The sequence below is a fragment of the Coptis chinensis genome, chromosome 5, assembly GCF_015680905.1.
Source record: "Coptis chinensis isolate HL-2020 chromosome 5, ASM1568090v1, whole genome shotgun sequence".
Taxonomy (NCBI): Eukaryota; Viridiplantae; Streptophyta; class Magnoliopsida; order Ranunculales; family Ranunculaceae; genus Coptis; species Coptis chinensis.
Genome location: NC_141460.1, coordinates 15,817,065 through 15,834,568, shown reverse-complemented (window position 1 = coordinate 15,834,568; position 17,504 = coordinate 15,817,065). Strand labels below are relative to the sequence as shown.

The 17,504-nt window shown below is 38.3% G+C and overlaps 2 protein-coding genes across 2 annotated transcripts; both read left to right on the top strand.

Moving 5' to 3' along the window:
• Positions 1–7,831: 7,831 nt before the first annotated feature.
• LOC147496868 (uncharacterized) lies at positions 7,832–8,551 on the top strand. Its single transcript, XM_086562687.1, has one exon. It carries the CDS (start codon positions 7,832–7,834, stop codon positions 8,549–8,551), a length of 720 nt encoding a protein of 239 aa, XP_086418813.1.
• A 4,110-nt stretch (positions 8,552–12,661) lies between these two features.
• LOC147496867 (uncharacterized) lies at positions 12,662–13,343 on the top strand. Its single transcript, XM_086559705.1, has one exon. The coding sequence runs from the start codon at positions 12,662–12,664 to the stop codon at positions 13,193–13,195; it is 534 nt and encodes a 177-aa protein (XP_086415831.1). The 3' UTR covers positions 13,196–13,343.
• The last annotated feature ends 4,161 nt before the right edge of the window (positions 13,344–17,504 follow it).

Below are 17,504 nucleotides of genomic sequence, written 5' to 3'. Positions count from 1 at the left end.
CCCTATGTAGCATAGTCATGCTTTCGCCATCGGACCAACACCTCTCGAAGGCATCCGTATCAAAGCAGTCAAGTCTTCCTCATCCTCGGAGGCATCCCGATGTCCCCGACCTCCTCTTCATTCTCAGCTCCACCATCCTCTTCTTCTTCTTCTCTATCCTCAGCCCTCCTCCAAACTTGTTGGACACACTCCTTATAGATACAGCGTGTTACGGTGCAGGGTAATGTAAATCCTATCGAGCTGCTTTCATCTTCAAAGATGATCTTGGTGATTAACACGGAAGGGGTGCCAAAGACTTTCCGACCCCCAATCATGCTTTCGGCAAAAACTCCGGGATCTGAAATTGTACTTCCGCTCTGGAGTACCCATAAGACGTGGAGGCAGTCGGACCGATGTCACCGACCTTGTCCTTCCCTAGGACATTTCGACCAATCCATCGGGTCAGTAGCCACCGGTGGTTGGTCCCGAAAGTGATGCCCCGCGAACACAATGGGAGTTTGGATTGTAGCTCCCATTGATGACGAACGCTTCATCAACGGCTCAACCCCATCAAACCGGGGATCCTCAGATATTCTGCATCAGATTGATTCTAGGCGGAATGCCTAGAATCTCGACCAACAAACCAGTAGTCAACTCCTCCTCTTCTTCCTCACCAAAACAAAAATCTTACTCCCCTCCAACTCCGGGTGTTGTAGAACCGTCGACCAAGTCTTCATGATAGAAGTCCTCGGTGGAGTACCGAGACTATTCCAGTCTCTACTAGCCATTTCACACCGTAAAACGGTAAAAATGGTCGGCGTGAAGATCTGCTCCGGTATAATACGGCGTTGAGCCATCTAGTTTTTGAAATGTCGATTGGGGTTTATATAGGATGTGGTGGTGGTGGTTTAGCTTGACCGACTTTAAGAACAATGGTGGTGGTGGCGTGGTGGCGGCAGCACCAAAAAAAAAAAATTTTAAATTTCGGTGGTTTTGATAATAGAAATCGGTGGTGGTAGTGATGGTTGGTGTTTTGAAGTCGATTTGAGGTTTGGATTTGATTTTTGGCGTGGGTTGTTTGTATTTTCTTTTTATTTTGATTTTCTTTTAGGTTTGGAGCTTGGTAATGGCGTTAATGGAAGATGAAACGATGAACTGGTCGTGAGAATGTAAAAGCGCCGCCGCTTCCATGGGCGCTGGTGGGCGAAGTTGGGCCCAAGCCCAAAATCAAAATTTTCGATTTTTCGATTTTTTTTTTTTTTTTCAAAAATCAAAATTCCCGCTTCGCTACCCGGTCCGATATTTGCGAATGAGATATGGAAATGATCAGGAGAGAATTTCCTATCCAATGATCCATAAAATACTCTATTCCGACTTCGATGATGACATACGAGATAGTGGAAAACGCCTCGAAGTCGCGCATGACGTAAGTTATCGCGAACGAATGAAATCTAAATGAATAGATCATGTCAATCCGAATCGTAATACAATAAAACGGCCTAAGCAACTCTAGTGGGACATAAAACATTTAGTAATGGAACAAACTAACACCCCCCCCAAACAAATTTTTTAAAACGGCTTAGAAAATTTGTTTTAGCAGTGGGTCTTTTAAAGTCAGATTCCCGAGACTTCATAGATTACTATGTTTATTTTATTTTATTTTTTTTTTTATTTTAGTTTTAGAAGGAAAAACAATAAGCAATAAAGACATAATTCACACCATAGAGAAACATGACTCAAAAATCCGAGAAAAACATGCAAGAGTGGAAAACGTGAACTATGTGAACCGTGGACTTAGGATCCGTACTTTACAGCCACACACTCCATAGGGAGGGCCCGGTTACCTTAATGGTGCACTCACCAAATATATTGGAATGAAAGGAAATGCACCAACACAGAAATTGAGTCGTTTATAGTCGGTACTCAAGACTTTATCTAAGACATATGTATGAACATGCAATTGATCATATATCAACAAATTAAATAGTTGTGGATCATTCCATAAATAAATATCACAGCAAACATATCCAAATACAATCAAACACCAAGATTTCCTACTTACTTCGACCTAGTGGAATCCAAACGAAGTTGGGTAACCCTATTGTGTAACCTATCATGCACCTTCTTTTTTCATTTTGAATGAGTGGGTGTTCTAGTAAATAAGTGTGGAAAAGTGAATGGTTGTGGAGAATATGGTAGGTATGGATAAGTTCTAGAAAGACAGCCGTACCTGATGATGAGGATTTGGTTTTAGCACTCGAACTCATTCATTGTGTGTGTAGGACCGCTCTCAATTTTGAAAATGAAGGTGTCACAAAGTTTGTCCTTCCGAGTATCTGCTTTGTTAGGAGGATTCAAAAATTATAGAGCACCAGAAGAAACAACAGGGATCGAGTGCAAACTTCGGGGTTCCTTTGAAAGGGTGGAAGGAGGGGAATCGAGGTGGGTGTTGTGCTAGTTAGTTCTTGATAGGGTGAATTGTCACCTACTCAAGAAACTCATCAAATTCCTCATCTAGATTGGTCATATCCACATTACTATGGTAGTCCTCTACGCCTTTGAGAAAGTCATCTATCCCATCCTCGCCAATAACATGTGTATCGACTAGTGTAGGAAAGAAAATATTGAGTCCGACTTTCCAAAGGAAAGAATTTTGGGCATATGACTATCGGGAACGTGTTGTTGAAATAATCTCGAGCAAAGCTCGATCATGCTAACCTCTCCATCCATAGACGAATCGGGTAATGTGTCCTTGTTTTAAAACATTGACTTCAATGAAGAAGATGGCCAAAAGACATGGACATTGAACCATCACGGCAATTAATGAGCGCGATTGGCAGTTGCCAAGAAAGGACATACCTAAAATGATCGACGAGTCGTTAGCGAAATCGAGGACTACAAAATCAGCCGGATAGTAGAAATCCTGAACTTTTACCAACACATTTTCGACTACACCCTTAGGATACTTAATAGACCCGATCAGCTAATTGCAACGCCATTTTAGTGGGTTGCATTTTGTCTAGACCTATTTGTCTATACAAATAAAATGGGAGTAAGTTAACACTAGCCCCCGTGTCTAATAAAGCTGTCGTCAGATAGGAATCTCCTAAGGTGCATTGTCTGATATCGACCCGGGGTCCTTGTACTTAACAATTCCATTATGTTCGGATAAGGTTGGAATTGTTCTCGTTAAAAAAGGCTCTTTTGGTATATTGGTCTTACTTTAGTAGTACACAATTCCTTAAGAAACTTAGCATGATGTGGTAGCTTTTAATAGCTTCGAGGAAGGGAAGGTTTATAGTTAGATTCTTAAAACATCCCTAATCTCCTCATAATTTGTATCCTTAGTTAACATGGCTAATTTTTGTGGAAACGGTGGTTTCGCTATATTTAGCAATGGTATCACCCGGATGTTTAACCGTGGCTTCTACGTTTCTTAGGTTGTGTTGTAATCGGTACCTCTACGTTGGTAGGCTCTTCAGTTTCTATTTTGGTATCTAGTAAAATAGTAGGTGTAAGGATCTTGGTGGGGTAACTATAGGCATAGTTACCTTGTTATCAACCACTCTGCGAATCAGAGTGGTGATGGCATTTATCTCCCCTACATTTTCATATTCATTACTAGTATTATCGGTTACCTCAAAGGTCTGTGTTTGTTGTTTTAGGATTAGGTATTGCGGACTGGCAACACACCTTTGGTTTTGGGCTTTATCTTGAGCCAACCGTTGGGTTAAATTAGTTACGGATTGTAGAAAGCCGTTGGTTGGATTGAGCCATGGTTTGGAAAAGTTTTTGGCTCACTTGTATAAAGGTGTCAAGACGATCCGTTGTGGGTGTAGTGGTCACGGGTGGTGTTATTCGAACTATTTCCGTGAATTATTTATTGGTGGATTTTGATAGTTATTATTTACCTAACGATACCTCTATTAGCATTATAATTATTATAATTACCTTGACCTTGTGCTTGACCTTGTCGAGGTTGCACTTGGTTGTTATAATTATTAAAATTACCCCGACTCGCCCTTGTCGTAGTGGAGCTTGGTTAAAAGCTCTGCGTTGGCCTAACATATTGATGATTGTACCTTGAGGTGTGACGCGTTTTGGTTATTTCTCCAACCGGCTGGGATTTTGTCTCCGATTAGGTTCACTATTAATGGAACAAGCCCGCTCATAGGCTATAGGGCGATGGGATTCGGGATGCCTCGGGCTCCAACGAAACTACATGGATTTGAATTTACATTCATAACGGGGATTGGCTTTTGTTGTACGAAATGGCATCTACCTTTTTGTGAGGGATTCAATTAGAGTTTTAAGCTCGGGGATCTGATTTAACCTCAAACATATCTTGGTAGCCTTAATCGCGGGAAGAAGAACTAGCGAGCGGAGTAATCGTCACTACCCCCAATTATTATTACGCTTAGTTTGGTCCTCTAAAATTTATAAGCCTCCGAGGCTCCTTTGTTTAAGAAACTACCCCCATTCATTATGTCAAGGACTTCTTTATGGTGATGTTGAAGTCCTTTGAAAAGGCACGAACTAACGTGTCTTTCGCTAAGTTATGATGTGGACACTCTATAAGCGGATCGGTGAAACGATTCCAAGCCTCTGAAAATGTTTCATGAGGATTTTGTCGAAAAGAAATGAATCTTGGAAAGCATCTCATCCGTCTTTAGGGGTGGGTAAAAATGTTCCATAAACAAATGAACAAGTTTAGCCCACGAGTCCACGTAATTAGGCGCCAAGGGCGTTAACCAAAGACGCCGCCTTATCGGCTAAGGTGAAGGGGAATACCCTTAATTTAATTTGTTCAACCAACCGTAGGATGGTGGAATGTTGTTAGGACTTGTTCAATCCTACGATATTTGGTAAAGGTTTTTCATGGTCTAAACCATGAAAAACGGGTAACAAATTAAAATATTTGGAGGGATTCTCAAATCCCCATTTGGTTTGCTAGAACGATGCAAGATTTGGGGCTATCGCTCAAGGCTTTGTAGAAGTCCGAGAGGAGTCTCTCTTTCTTCCCCATTATATCGGGTGGTGTGTGTGGAATAGTAGCTAGAGGTGTAGTGTGTGGTATACTAGATAGACTTGATTGTTGATGTTGTTGTGTATTTACGCTCGTGTTTTTGTAACGACCGGACCTTAATCTCATGCAAGACTAAGTCGAGCTTAACTACACATGCAACACTCCAAACAATTCGATATACTAGTATAAACCTCTAACAGAGATACGAGGGTGTGGAAGAAAGGAATACCGATTAGGCCCTTGCTTCGCTTATGAATAGCGTCTTTGTTTACGCGTGTTCGGTGTATATAAGAGAATAGAACACTGAAACTTGACAACTCGAAGTTTGAATCACCCCGTGGAAATCCGAATTTTCGTGGAAACTCGAGGTCCAATGAAGATAGCGCGGGTCGCTCTTTGTTGTTGGGCGCCGCTTCGGTGTAAAAACGAAGTCCAAAAGATAGCGGGTCGCTCTTTTTACTGGCCGCTCGTGCAGAAACGAAAGTCCAAGAAGATAGCGGTCGCTCGCCTCTTTGGCTGGGCCTTCGGTCGTTTTCTCGCGAATTTTTCCAAAACTGAAACGGCAACCCACGGTATGAATCAAACAAGGGTGGGTGGGTGAAATGGGACTTAAAAATTACTAATTCTATTATGAAAACAATGCTAAAGTGCAACTAAGATGGCAGCGGCGCCATTTGATAAACGTAAAATGACTAGCTTTACCTACGAGATATTCGATGAATTCTCAACGCAAGTAAAACTAAACTAAATGATGCTATAAGTTTATCAAAGATTTATTTCTACTCTCAACCAATTGAGATATAGTGGAGTAGATAAGTTCGTTCCACTCCTAGTGCTCTAGCATGGATGTTTTCTAATCTAACTAGTCGCTTTTAAGTCTATGAGAGATTTTACTGAAGGAATTATACTACGATGCAACTACCCACAAGATGCAACTAGTCGCTTATCGACCAACTAAAGGGAATGCTACGTTGATTCTATGATAAGGAGTTAGAGGGGATTGATTCCACCTTAACTCAACTTAATCCACTAACGACGAATCGTCAGTAATCCGAATTGAATCGCCCAAGAATTGGTTATTCCTAATCCCTAATCATACATGGCATTTCTACCAATTATAACTAGCATGTGAACAATTAAACCCATTCTCATGGTGAACTAATCATTTCTAGAGTGGAATAGAAAATACGACGATTCTACGATAATCGGAATCAAGCTTTCATCAAGGCTTCACAACCCCCTCTAATGGAGGTTTAGCCTTGAATCATTCCGCAATCATTTCCATTTATATTAAAACTAAACATAATATAAAGCATTGAAATTTATTTAATTAAACAATAATGAAATCTAATTTAATGACTAAATTGAACTAAGGACATAAATTGAAATTAGATCTAGAATTGGAATTGGCAAAATCGAAATGGATAAAGAATACTACTTTATTGATCTAATCAAATGAAGAACAAGATTCAAGGTTTAATCTAATGAAATGAATTAGATATTGAACTATACTTAATCAAAACAATTAAATAAAACTAGATCTAGAAGCTATTTTAATGGCTACTTTCTATTCTAAGCTAACTATTATTTTTCTAACTACTGGCTACCATTAACAAAGACTTAAGCTTTTGTTCTTATACATTCAGATCCAAAATTCGTGCATGGGCTTGGAGCCATGTTTTGGGCCAGAGAATCAGGCCCAAAACCCAATTCTTTCAAATCCAAAAGGCCTCTTCAGCTGCAGTTGACTTCCACAGACTTTTCGTCCACTTCTGCTCCTCTGATTGGGTCAAGGCTTGGACCATTGCAAAGCTCTTTCCGAGCCGGTCGTTTTGACATAAGGTATGCCCAATTCCGAGGTCTGAGTCCAAAGATACGGCTTTGGAAGTTCTGCTTGACTTTTGCTCCTTTATCTCGCTAAAGTGGTACATTTCTCGCACATAATGGACTTTGAAGCCCTGAAATGCATAAAAACGCGTAATCGGTGTTAACTCTTACTTATTATTCACATAATTGGTCTAACAGTATGATTATTAAGGGGTTAAAACTACAGTTTTGGGCTCTTATCAGGATCCCCCCTTGAAATTTTTTTTCCTGAAAGAGGTATCAGGCAAGGGGATCCTCTCTCTCCCTATCTTTTCATCTTAGTTGCTGAGGCTTTCTCTAGGCTTATTGCCCAAGCAGAGGATGAAAGGTCTATCTATGGGTTTAAGATTAGAAGAAAATCCCCTGGCATTAGTCATCTTCTCTATGCTGATGATTCTCTAATCTTTTGTAAGGCAAATCTTTTAGAATATGCAAATATGAGAGGAGTAGTGGAGGAGTATTGCAAAGCTTCTGGGCAAGCTGTAAACTATGATAAATCCAGAGCTTTCTTCAGTGGTAATGTTGCTTCTAAGCATCAGAGGATGCTTATGAAAAGGTGGAAAGTTAGAAAGTTTGATGAGAAGGAGATATATCTAGGAGTTCCTATTCTCTTGGGAAGAAAGAAAGCAAATGACTTTGAATATCTGGTAGAAATGGTGCATAGAAAAATCAGTGGATGGAAATCCAAAATCCTTTCTGCTTCAGGCAGAACCACTCTGATAAAAACTGTGGCACAGGCAGTTCCAATATATGCCATGAGCACCTATATTCTTCCAGTCAACATTACAAATAAGCTGGATAAGCTTAGCAGAGATTTTTGGTGGAATGGGTCTGATAATTCTAGATCTTATCATACTCTCAGGTTAGGACAAACCGTAAGAGTAAAAAGGTGAAGGAGGTCCGGGGTTTAGGAAGTCCGGAGATGAATCAAGCTCGATCGACAAACATGGATGGAAGCTTATGAAAGATGAACATTCTAAGTGGGTTAAGATTTTCAAAGCAGCTTATCCCTCTTGGGAATCGATGATAGATATGAAAACTCTTCCTAGAGATGTCTCTTATTTCTTTAGAGGTATTGTGAGAACCCTCAAGCTTATTAAGAAGGGGTTCCTGTGGAAGGTGGGAGATGGTAGTAATATCTCTGTTTTCATGGATCCATGGATTTCTCACCTAGGCAAACCTCTTATCCTTAAGGATTTGTTAGATCCTGGTCCAGAAGTCATCAACCTAAAAGTCAATCATCTCATCTCCCAAAAGGATTTTTCTTGGAATCAAAATAGATTAGGAGAGTTGTTTCCTAATCAGATAGTCTTATCTATTAATCAAATCATCATCAGACCACATTCTATTCCTGATCAAATCATTTGGCCTTCTGACAAGGTTGGTCAGATTTCTGTTAAGCAGGCTTATAAATTCCTCTCAAACCAGCCTGAACTCCCATCTAGCACATCCTTTAATCCCCTTACCATCAAAAAACTTTGGAGATTAAAGTTAGATGCTGCTTCTCAGTTGTTATTTGGAAGCTCTATTCTAATAGGTTACCAACTGGGGATATCATTCATAAGCATAAGTTTGGGGGACATTTCATGTGGTTTTTGTCTGAAGTATGTGGAATCTACTCATCATTTGTTCTTCTCATGTGATTGGATCAAGAGGTTTTGGTATGTCTCGTATGCTTGACCAACTTTTTTTGTGTGAGATGAGATGGTATATGGATGATGTAGATAGATATGGTCATTGAACAAAATAGAAGCGTATCAAAACCTAATTATCCCTCAATAAGTCAAGGATGAGTAGGGTATCGTTCCACTTTTAAGTGTATGTTATGTGAAGGACAGGACTGGAAAGGGGGTTTAAGGGATTAAAAACTATGATTGTAGAGATTTTAGATTCTAATGCTAAACTAAACTAAATTAACTAAACTATTGACAATTTATAAGAGAGGGAATTCAAGAGATTAGAATCCACCAATATTTTTAATCTATGACCTTCTGCTTCATGGTTGTTCTCACAAGTAGACTATAATTAGGTAATCGAGCGAGTGCTGATGCCCTCTTGGATGAAACATCGTTAACGAATAACTCTACTTAAAGTTGTTCCTATGTTCATGTTACTAGTATCTTCTTTCCTTTTATGTGAGCTTAGGCAGCTATTCAATGAATCACCATCTAAGGCAAACACAAGGAATACTTCCCTTACTCTAAAATACTACACAACTAGAAGAAAAGTAGAGAATAATAGTATAATATTCAATTACAATAAATAAAACCCTATTCTAGCATTATATTCAATTGCAATAAATAAAAGCATGTCACTAGCAAATATTCAATTGCAATAAATAAAACTCTAAACTAGCATGCTATTCGATTGCAATAAATAAAAACCTTAATCTATACTTCCATCCCTGGTCTGGGCAATGGAACTAATAACTAAAAACATAAAGAACTAACCTGATTGAAGAACACCATGAGCCAGAAGAATCATTAAACCTTAAGCACTAGCTTCATCTCCTCCCTTGAAGGAGAAGATTAGCCTTCCATAAAGAAGGAAGAACGAGAAGAAGAAGAGCCGAAGAACATAAGACTGGAAAGACTAATTTATTAAGAATCAGCTAGTTAAAACCGATCTTTTATTATTAATCTCTCTCTACCTCAAGTTTTGGAGACAAGAGTATAAGTGAATTAACCAATTACATGAAGCACTTAGGTCCTCTATTTATAGAGGTTACAATGAGCTCTAGAAGCATTCCAAACCGTCATTTGTTTCCTAATACAAATAGACTTCTTTCAGAGTCCAACTTCGTCTCCAAAACTGAGAAGGAATTGGCTACAGTGTCAATTCATGCGTCTCAGACGCAATCAATGTATCTAGACGCTCGATCCATGCGTCCTAGATGCGTTAACCGATTTTGTCTCTTCTGCTCTATCCTTATAACACCCCGTCTTTTATTTTGCTTTTCCTATAATAATAATAATATTAATAATAATAATAGATAATAAACAATAGATAAAATAGAATATGATAAGTGTTAGTTGAAATAGGAGACGTGGTTTATGGGATAAACCTTCTTCCCTATTTCGGGTTTTGTTTTTAACGTAAAAAAAACGTAATAGGGTTGGGCAAAAAAAAAAAAAAAAAATCAGCCGAGGGTTTTAGAAAAAAAAAATGGGAGTTTACCGAAAGAAGAAAAGGAAGGTTTTTCTTGTAGTCAGGCCGATAATCGGAGAGCCACAGTGAGTAGATATATTATGTTTGATAAAGTTCTCGTTGTTTAATGTAGATTGCATGAGGATAGAATCAATATGATTTTCTTGTTCATATAATTGCTCTATAAGTCCGATTATAATCTTGATATCTTGTGTAGTGTTAACTACTTAATACAATTATGAATAAACGTTTGTCTCGGGAAAAACTTAAAACAAGGGGTGTTAGAATCGATGATGGCGGTATGAAACAAAAAAAAAGTGGGTCGACTTATGTATTGACCAAAGCTTTCGCGTTTAAGCCAAAGGACCAAAATTTTCATGGTTTGTTATAATGTTGTCTTTGTGTGTTGTGCCGTAATGCTTTTGTTTTGATTTTGTTGATGTCGGGGTTTAGAATCGGTGATTGGGTTGGTCATTGAAGCTGGGGGAAAAAGCTTGAACAGTGCTAATGGTGGCGGCGTTTATAAATTTTTGAAGTACTGCGTCACGCATTTTATATGTCGTGATTTTTTTGTGATGATAATGAACATGTGTTATTAGCCGCCAAATCATTGTTTGATTGGATTCGAATAGACTTTCTATTACAAAGGGTTTTGTGTTACTTTGCTATTGTTGGTCCGAAGGATTTGGTTGGTGGTTGGAAGTGTTTTGTTGTTAGGAGAGGATCTATATAGGTGGTGTGGGGTGCCGGGAATGATTGGTGGTGGTGGAATCGTGGTATGAGCGGTGAAGCTTCGGAGCGACCATTAATGGCGTCGATCGAGATTTTTCAATATAACTCTAAATTGAGAATTTAAGGTATCGGCAGTTTGGGTTTTTCTAAGGAGAGAAACCGTGGGTTTTAAATTTGAGATAGGTTGGTGGGTTGTGGTGGTCACCGGTGGAAGTTTTGGTGAGGAAGGAGATGAAACGGTGCCTTCCGATTTGGGCTTGGGCCAAATCGGGGGCTTATATGTTTTACTTTTGGATTTTCAAATTTTGATTTAAGTTAAACTTTGGGCCTTTGACTTTGGGCTTTTGGGTTAGAGGAGTTTGGGGTTGGTTGATCACTTTTGACCCTTGGCAGGTCGACTTTGACTTTGACCAGAGTTGACTTTTGACCAGGGTTGACTTTGACCAGTTGACCCAATTTGACTTTTTAATTCGGATTATGATTTGGGTTATTAGGATAGGTCTAGGGCTATTAGCATGCTTGGCTTTAGGCTAAGACCGTTATATATACGTGTGTATGTGTATTAACTACTATGTGATATTTTCGTATTTTATGATATGCAACGTTATGACACTTATACATCCATGAAATTAATAACGCGTAAATAAAAAATACATTAATCAAGATACTCATTCGTTCTCTGAAATAATATATGCAATAAGGTTCAAAAATGCGTAAGCAGATTTACCGCACTCTTTTAGAACTCTCCACGCTTAAGGTTTTGAATTTTAGTTTTATGACTGCTGATGTCATATATTAGGTGGGCATTTATTGAATGTGCCATAAATGGCCCGTTAGCGTTATATATGGGTATTCATTGAATGTGTCATGAATGACCCGGGTATTCATTGAATGTGCCATGAATGACCAGATTGTTTGGACTGCCCTAGAGAGGAACTAAGGTATTCGCCTTGCGGGTTAGTTGTATTCTTTGATTATAGCGAAGTGTTTGGGTTACTTTTGAATACATAGGATATCTATATATGTTATATGCAAGTTCTAACTTTCTTTTGCGGGGAGGGTAGGACTTAATAACATTTTGTCTTGAGGGGACGCCGGTCCTACCCTTATTATACAAAAGAATGGATATCGATGCGCTTTAATTCCGGTATTTAGATATTAAAAGCGAGGTATTAGAATGAGTTAAGATAATATAAATTTTGCTTGGGAAGAACTATGCCGGTTGAGATGACGGAACTACTTGTCTTCCAAGCTGAGAATGATTAGATTATGATAGAGTTAAAGTGTTGTTTGGATAATTAAAGTATGATTATGGTTTTATGTGGTTAGTCTACTCATACCAGCAAATTCCATTTTGCTGACCCATGTTTGCTTTGTTTTGGCAACGTGGGTGTGTTCTTGGGAACATAGGTGGAAGGGAGTGGAACCGCGGCGTTTGAAAGAGATTTGACTTGGAGCAGACCGGGAGTTTATTTTTATTAGGTCTAATCTTTTGGAAGTATGTAATAACGTAGTTTTCTTTTCATATTATTCAATTTTTCTTAGAATGTTATATTGATGATTTTTGGATGGAAGATAGACTTGTATAAAGTAATAAAGAGAAATTTTGGAGATTATTTGTGTTGTTAAGATTCTTTATGATGTGGGTTTTAGGTTTTGAACTGTGTTGTATTCACCCCGTCATAGCCTAGGTTTTTAGACAATTGAACCGAGTGAATGTTTGAGATATTTATATTTCAAATATTCATTTTTTTTAATTGTTTAGAAATTCGGGCTGTGACATTTTTGGTATCGGAGCTTAGGTTAGCCTAGATTTGGAAGGTCTAGGTGATCCTCGGAATGTGGTGATTGGGTGTGTTTGAGTTTAAAGATGTTTGGAGTAATAATAGAAGTCCGTTTTGTTTTAAGGTGATGGCTGGAGATGACAATGACGCTACTGGTACTGGAAGTAATACCATATCTGCTGATTTGGGATCAATATTAACTCAGTTGGTGCAAACTATTCAGAGGGGTCAACATGCTAATCTAGGGGATCCTTTTGCTAGGAGAAACAAGGATTTTGCAACTTTAGGAGGCCAGAAGTTCAAGGGAGAGAAAGGGGCCATTGATGCTGAGAAATGGGTTACTATGTGTGAGTCCGTGTTTGCTAAGATGCAACTCACTGAGGTGCAGAAGCAAGAGTTGGCTTCTCACCAGTTGGAGGGGTCAGCTTTATTTTGGTGGAGGTCTATCAAGGATAATGTGGATGTGGGAACTATGACTTGGGAGGATTTCCAGGTAAGATTTGAGGGAAGGTTTGTTCCTAATGCTGTTAAGGAGCAATTAACTGAGGAATTCTTTCATCTGACCCAAGGAGGGAAAACTGTTACGGAGTACGTGACTAAGTTCAATGAACTATCGAGGTATGCTCCTTATCTAGTGGATACCCAAGTAAAGAAGAACTAGAAGTTCATCCGTGGACTAGAGCCATATCTATCGAGTTATTTGATACCCTTTGATTCAGAAACTTTCGATCGCGTGTTAGATTTGGCATTAAGATATGAACAATTGGATAATAAACCCAAAGATGATAAGATTAAAGAGAATGCCCCAAAACAAGCCAACTTACACTTTATTTCTAGTCAGCCACGTCAAGGGCAGAGAAAAAGTCAGCATCACCCATATAATAGGCAAACCAATAAGCATGTGAATAAGGATGCGAGTGCTTCGCTAAAGAGATTTGATGGTAATTGTTTGAACTGCGGGGAGGTTGGACATACTATTCGAAGATGTTCTAAACCCAATGAACTAGTAGGCAAGTGTTATAAATGTGGACAGTTGGGACACTATGCTAAGAATTGCACTGGTTAATGTTAGGTATGTTTGAATTTGTTGTTTACTAGTTCCTTTATTGGTTCTTAGCATGTAAGAATTTATCGTATGATTATGAAAATAAAATGTTGGTTGTTTTAACGATTAGCTCTTATGAAATTTATAATTGAAATTGTTCAGCATGTTATAGTGTTGTTTTCCTAACGGAGTTTTCTATTTTAAGTAAGTATTGGCTAAAGAAGAAATTGTTATTTTAAAATTTCATATTTGAGTAATTTGGAATGTACCCAAGGAATAAGGAAAACCCTTTTGATAAAGGTTGGAGTTGAAAGTTTTTATATATTGTCCAAGTTATGTATATCGTTGGTGTGTGATCCAATATACATAACATCTCTCTGTATGCATCGTTGGAGTTTGATCCAGTGTATACATGTACACCGTTAGAGTGTGATCCAGTGTGCATACCACACATTGTTGGTGTTTGATCATATGTGATGGTAGAGAGTTAGTATGCATCGTTGGTGTGTGAACCAGTGTATACTTGCATATCGTTGGCGTGTGAGCCAGTGTGCATGCATCACATTGTAGGTGTTTGATCCTATGTGTTAGTGGACATAGTATAAGTCGTTGATGATATGAATTTGTTGAACTGTGAAAGAATGATTTTAATTAAGTGTTGGCAATTGAAGAAAACTAATTATGTTTATTCCTTTTAAGGTGTGTATACTGGCGTATACACGTATGTCTCATTTTTATTGGTTGACGTACTGTTTGTTTGGTTAATCTACACTCCACCTTGAATCTCGGGACGAGATCCTTTTAAGGTGTGTATATTATAACACCCCGTCTTTTATTTTGCTTTTCCTATAATAATAATAGATAAAATAGAATATGATAAGTGTTAGTGGATATAGGAGACGTGGTTTATGGGATAAACCTTCTTCCCTATTTCAGGGGTTTTGTTTTTAACAGAAAGAAAACAGAATAGGGTTGGGCAAAAAAAAAAAAAACAAATGGTGGGTTTTAGAAAAAAAAAAAGGGGGAGTTTGGCTGAAAGAAGAAAAGGAAGGTTTTTCTTGTAGCTGGCTGATAATCGGAGAGCGCTACAGGTGAGTAGATATATTATGTTTGATAAAGTTCTCGTTGTTTAATGTAGATTGCATGAGGATAGAATCAATATGATTTTTACTTGTTCATATAATCGCTCTATAAGTCCGATTATCTTGATATCTTGTGTAGTGTTAACTATGTATACAATTATGAATAAACGTTTGTCTCGAAAAAACTTAAAACGAGGGGTGTTAGAATCGATGATGGCAGCTGTAAAACAAAAAACAGTGGTTAGACTTATGTATTGACCAAAGCGCTTTTCGCGTTTAAAAAGAACCAAAATTTTCATGGTTTGTTATACCACAGTTGTGCGTGTTGTGGGTAATTTTGTTTTGATTTTGTTGATGTCGGGGTTTAGAATCGGTGATTGGGTTGGGTTGTTGAAGCTGGGAAAAAGCTTGAACAGTGCTAATGGTGGCCGGCATTTATAAATTTTTGAAGTACTGTGTCTCACGATTTTATATGTCGTGATTTTTCTTTGTGATGATAATGAACATGTGTTATTAGCCGCCAAATCATTGTTTGATTGGATTCAATAGACTTTCTATTACAAGGGTTTTGTTATACCGCTATTGTTGGTCCGAAGGATTTGGTTGGTGGTTGGAAGTGTTTTTTGTTAGGAGAGGATCTATATAGGTGGTGTGGGGTGCCGGGGAATGATTGGTGGTGGTGGAATCGTGGTATGAGCGCGGTGAAGCTCGGAGCAGCCATTAATGGCGTCGATCGAGATTTTTTTCAGTATAACGAAATTGAGAATTTAAGGTATCGGCAGTTTGGGTTTTTCTAAGGAGAGAAACCGTGGGTTTTAAATTTGAGATAGGTTGGTGGGTTGTGGTGGTCAGCTGGTGGAAGTTTTGGTGAGGAAGGAGATGAACAGTGCCTTCCGATTTGGGCTTGGGCCAAATCGGGGTGGGCTTATATGTTTTACTTTTGGATTTTCAAATTTTGATTTAAGTTAGACTTTGGGCCTTTGACTTTGGGCTTTTGGGTTAGAGGAGTTTGGGGTTGGTTGACTGCTGTTGACCCTTGGCAGGTCGACTTTGACTTTGACCAGAGTTGACTTTTGACCAGGGTTGACTTTGACCAGTTGACCCAATTTGACTTTTTAATTCGGATTATGATTTGGGTTATTAGGATAGGTCTAGGGCTATTAGCATGCTTGGCTTTAGGCTAAGACCGTTATATATACGTGTGTATGTGTATTAACTACTATGTGATATTTTCGTATTTTATGATATGCAACGTTATGACACTTATACATCCATGAAATTAATAACGCGTAAATAAAAAATACATTAATCAAGATACTCATTAGTTCTCTGAAATAATATATGCAATAAGGTTCAAAATGCGTGGCGATTTTACCGCGACTCTTTTAGAACTCTTCCACTTTAAGGTTTTGAATTTTAGTTTTATGACTGCTGATGTCATATATTAGGTGGGCATTTATTGAATGTGCCATAAATGGCCCGTTAGCGTTATATATGGGTATTCATTGAATGTGTCATGAATGACCCGGGTATTCATTGAATGTGCCATGAATGACCAGATTGTTTGGACTGCCCTAGAGAGGAACTAAGGTATTAAGCCTTCTGGTTAGTTAGTTGTATTCTTTGATTATGCGAGTGTTTGGGTTACTTTTGAATACATAGGATATCTACATATGTTATATGCAAGTTCTAACTTTCTTTTGCAGGAGGGTAGGACTTAATAACATTTTGTGCAGGGACGCGGTCCTACCCTTATACAGCAATGGATATCGGTACGTTTTAATTCCGGTATTTAGATATTAAAACGAGGTATTAGAATGAGTTAAGATAATATAAGTTTTGCTTGGGAAGAACTATGCCGGTTGAGTGACGGAACTACTTGTCTTTCCAAGCTGAGAATGATTAGGTTATGATAGAGTTAAAGTGTTGTTTGGATAATTAAAGTATGATTATGGTTTTATGTGGTTAGTCTACTCATACCAGCAAATTCCATTTTGCTGACCCATGTTTGCTTTGTTTTGGCAACGTGGGTGTGTTCTTGGGAACATAGGTGGAAGGCAGTGGAACCGCGGGCGTTTGAAAGAGATTTGACTTGGAGCAGACCGGAGTTTATTTTTATTAGGTCTAATCTTTTGGAAGTATGTAATAACGTAGTTTTCTTTTCATATGACATTCAATTTGATTATTCTTAGAATGTTATATTGATGATTTTTGGATGGAAGATAGACTTGTATAAAGTAATAAAGAGAAATTTTGGAGATTATTTGTGTTGTTAAGATTCTTTATGATGTGGGTTTTAGGTTTTGAACTGTGTTGTATTCACCCCGTCATAGCCTAGGTTTTTAGACAATTGAACCGAGTGAATGTTTGAGATATTTATATTTCAAATATTTTTTTTTAATTGTTTAGAAATTCGGGCTGTGACAATCCTTCTATCCTCTTTTGCGGGCTTTGGTCTAAGCCACCAATTATTTGGCCTTGGGCTTCCAATTAGGCTTTAAAATAGGTCCAAGTCGCATCTTTAATAGCTCCAATTCCTTGGCCTTCTCCATGATTGTCCACGGGCCTCCCATGTAATCCTTAATGCTCCGAATTGCTCCGTTTTACCCCTTTTTCTCTAATATTCCACAAAACTCACTTTTTCTCCTGTAGAATCGTAAAACATAACTTACAAACACTATTAGTCCACTAAGATGGCTAAACAAGAGGCATAATTGAGGATTAAATTGCACTTTTTGAGCACTTATCAATGTTATGTTGGATGTTGGGGCACATCCAGACTGGAATGTTTTGGATTGGCTTAATGAGTTCATAGGATGGTGTGGGGTGAAAGATGAGGTTCT

What these genes read in the sequence shown, in the direction of transcription:
- LOC147496868 (XM_086562687.1), top strand. Translation starts at nt 7,832, where the DNA reads ATGAAAGATGAACATTCTAAGTGGGTTAAGATTTTCAAAGCAGCTTAT.
- LOC147496867 (XM_086559705.1), top strand. Translation starts at nt 12,662, where the DNA reads ATGGCTGGAGATGACAATGACGCTACTGGTACTGGAAGTAATACCATA.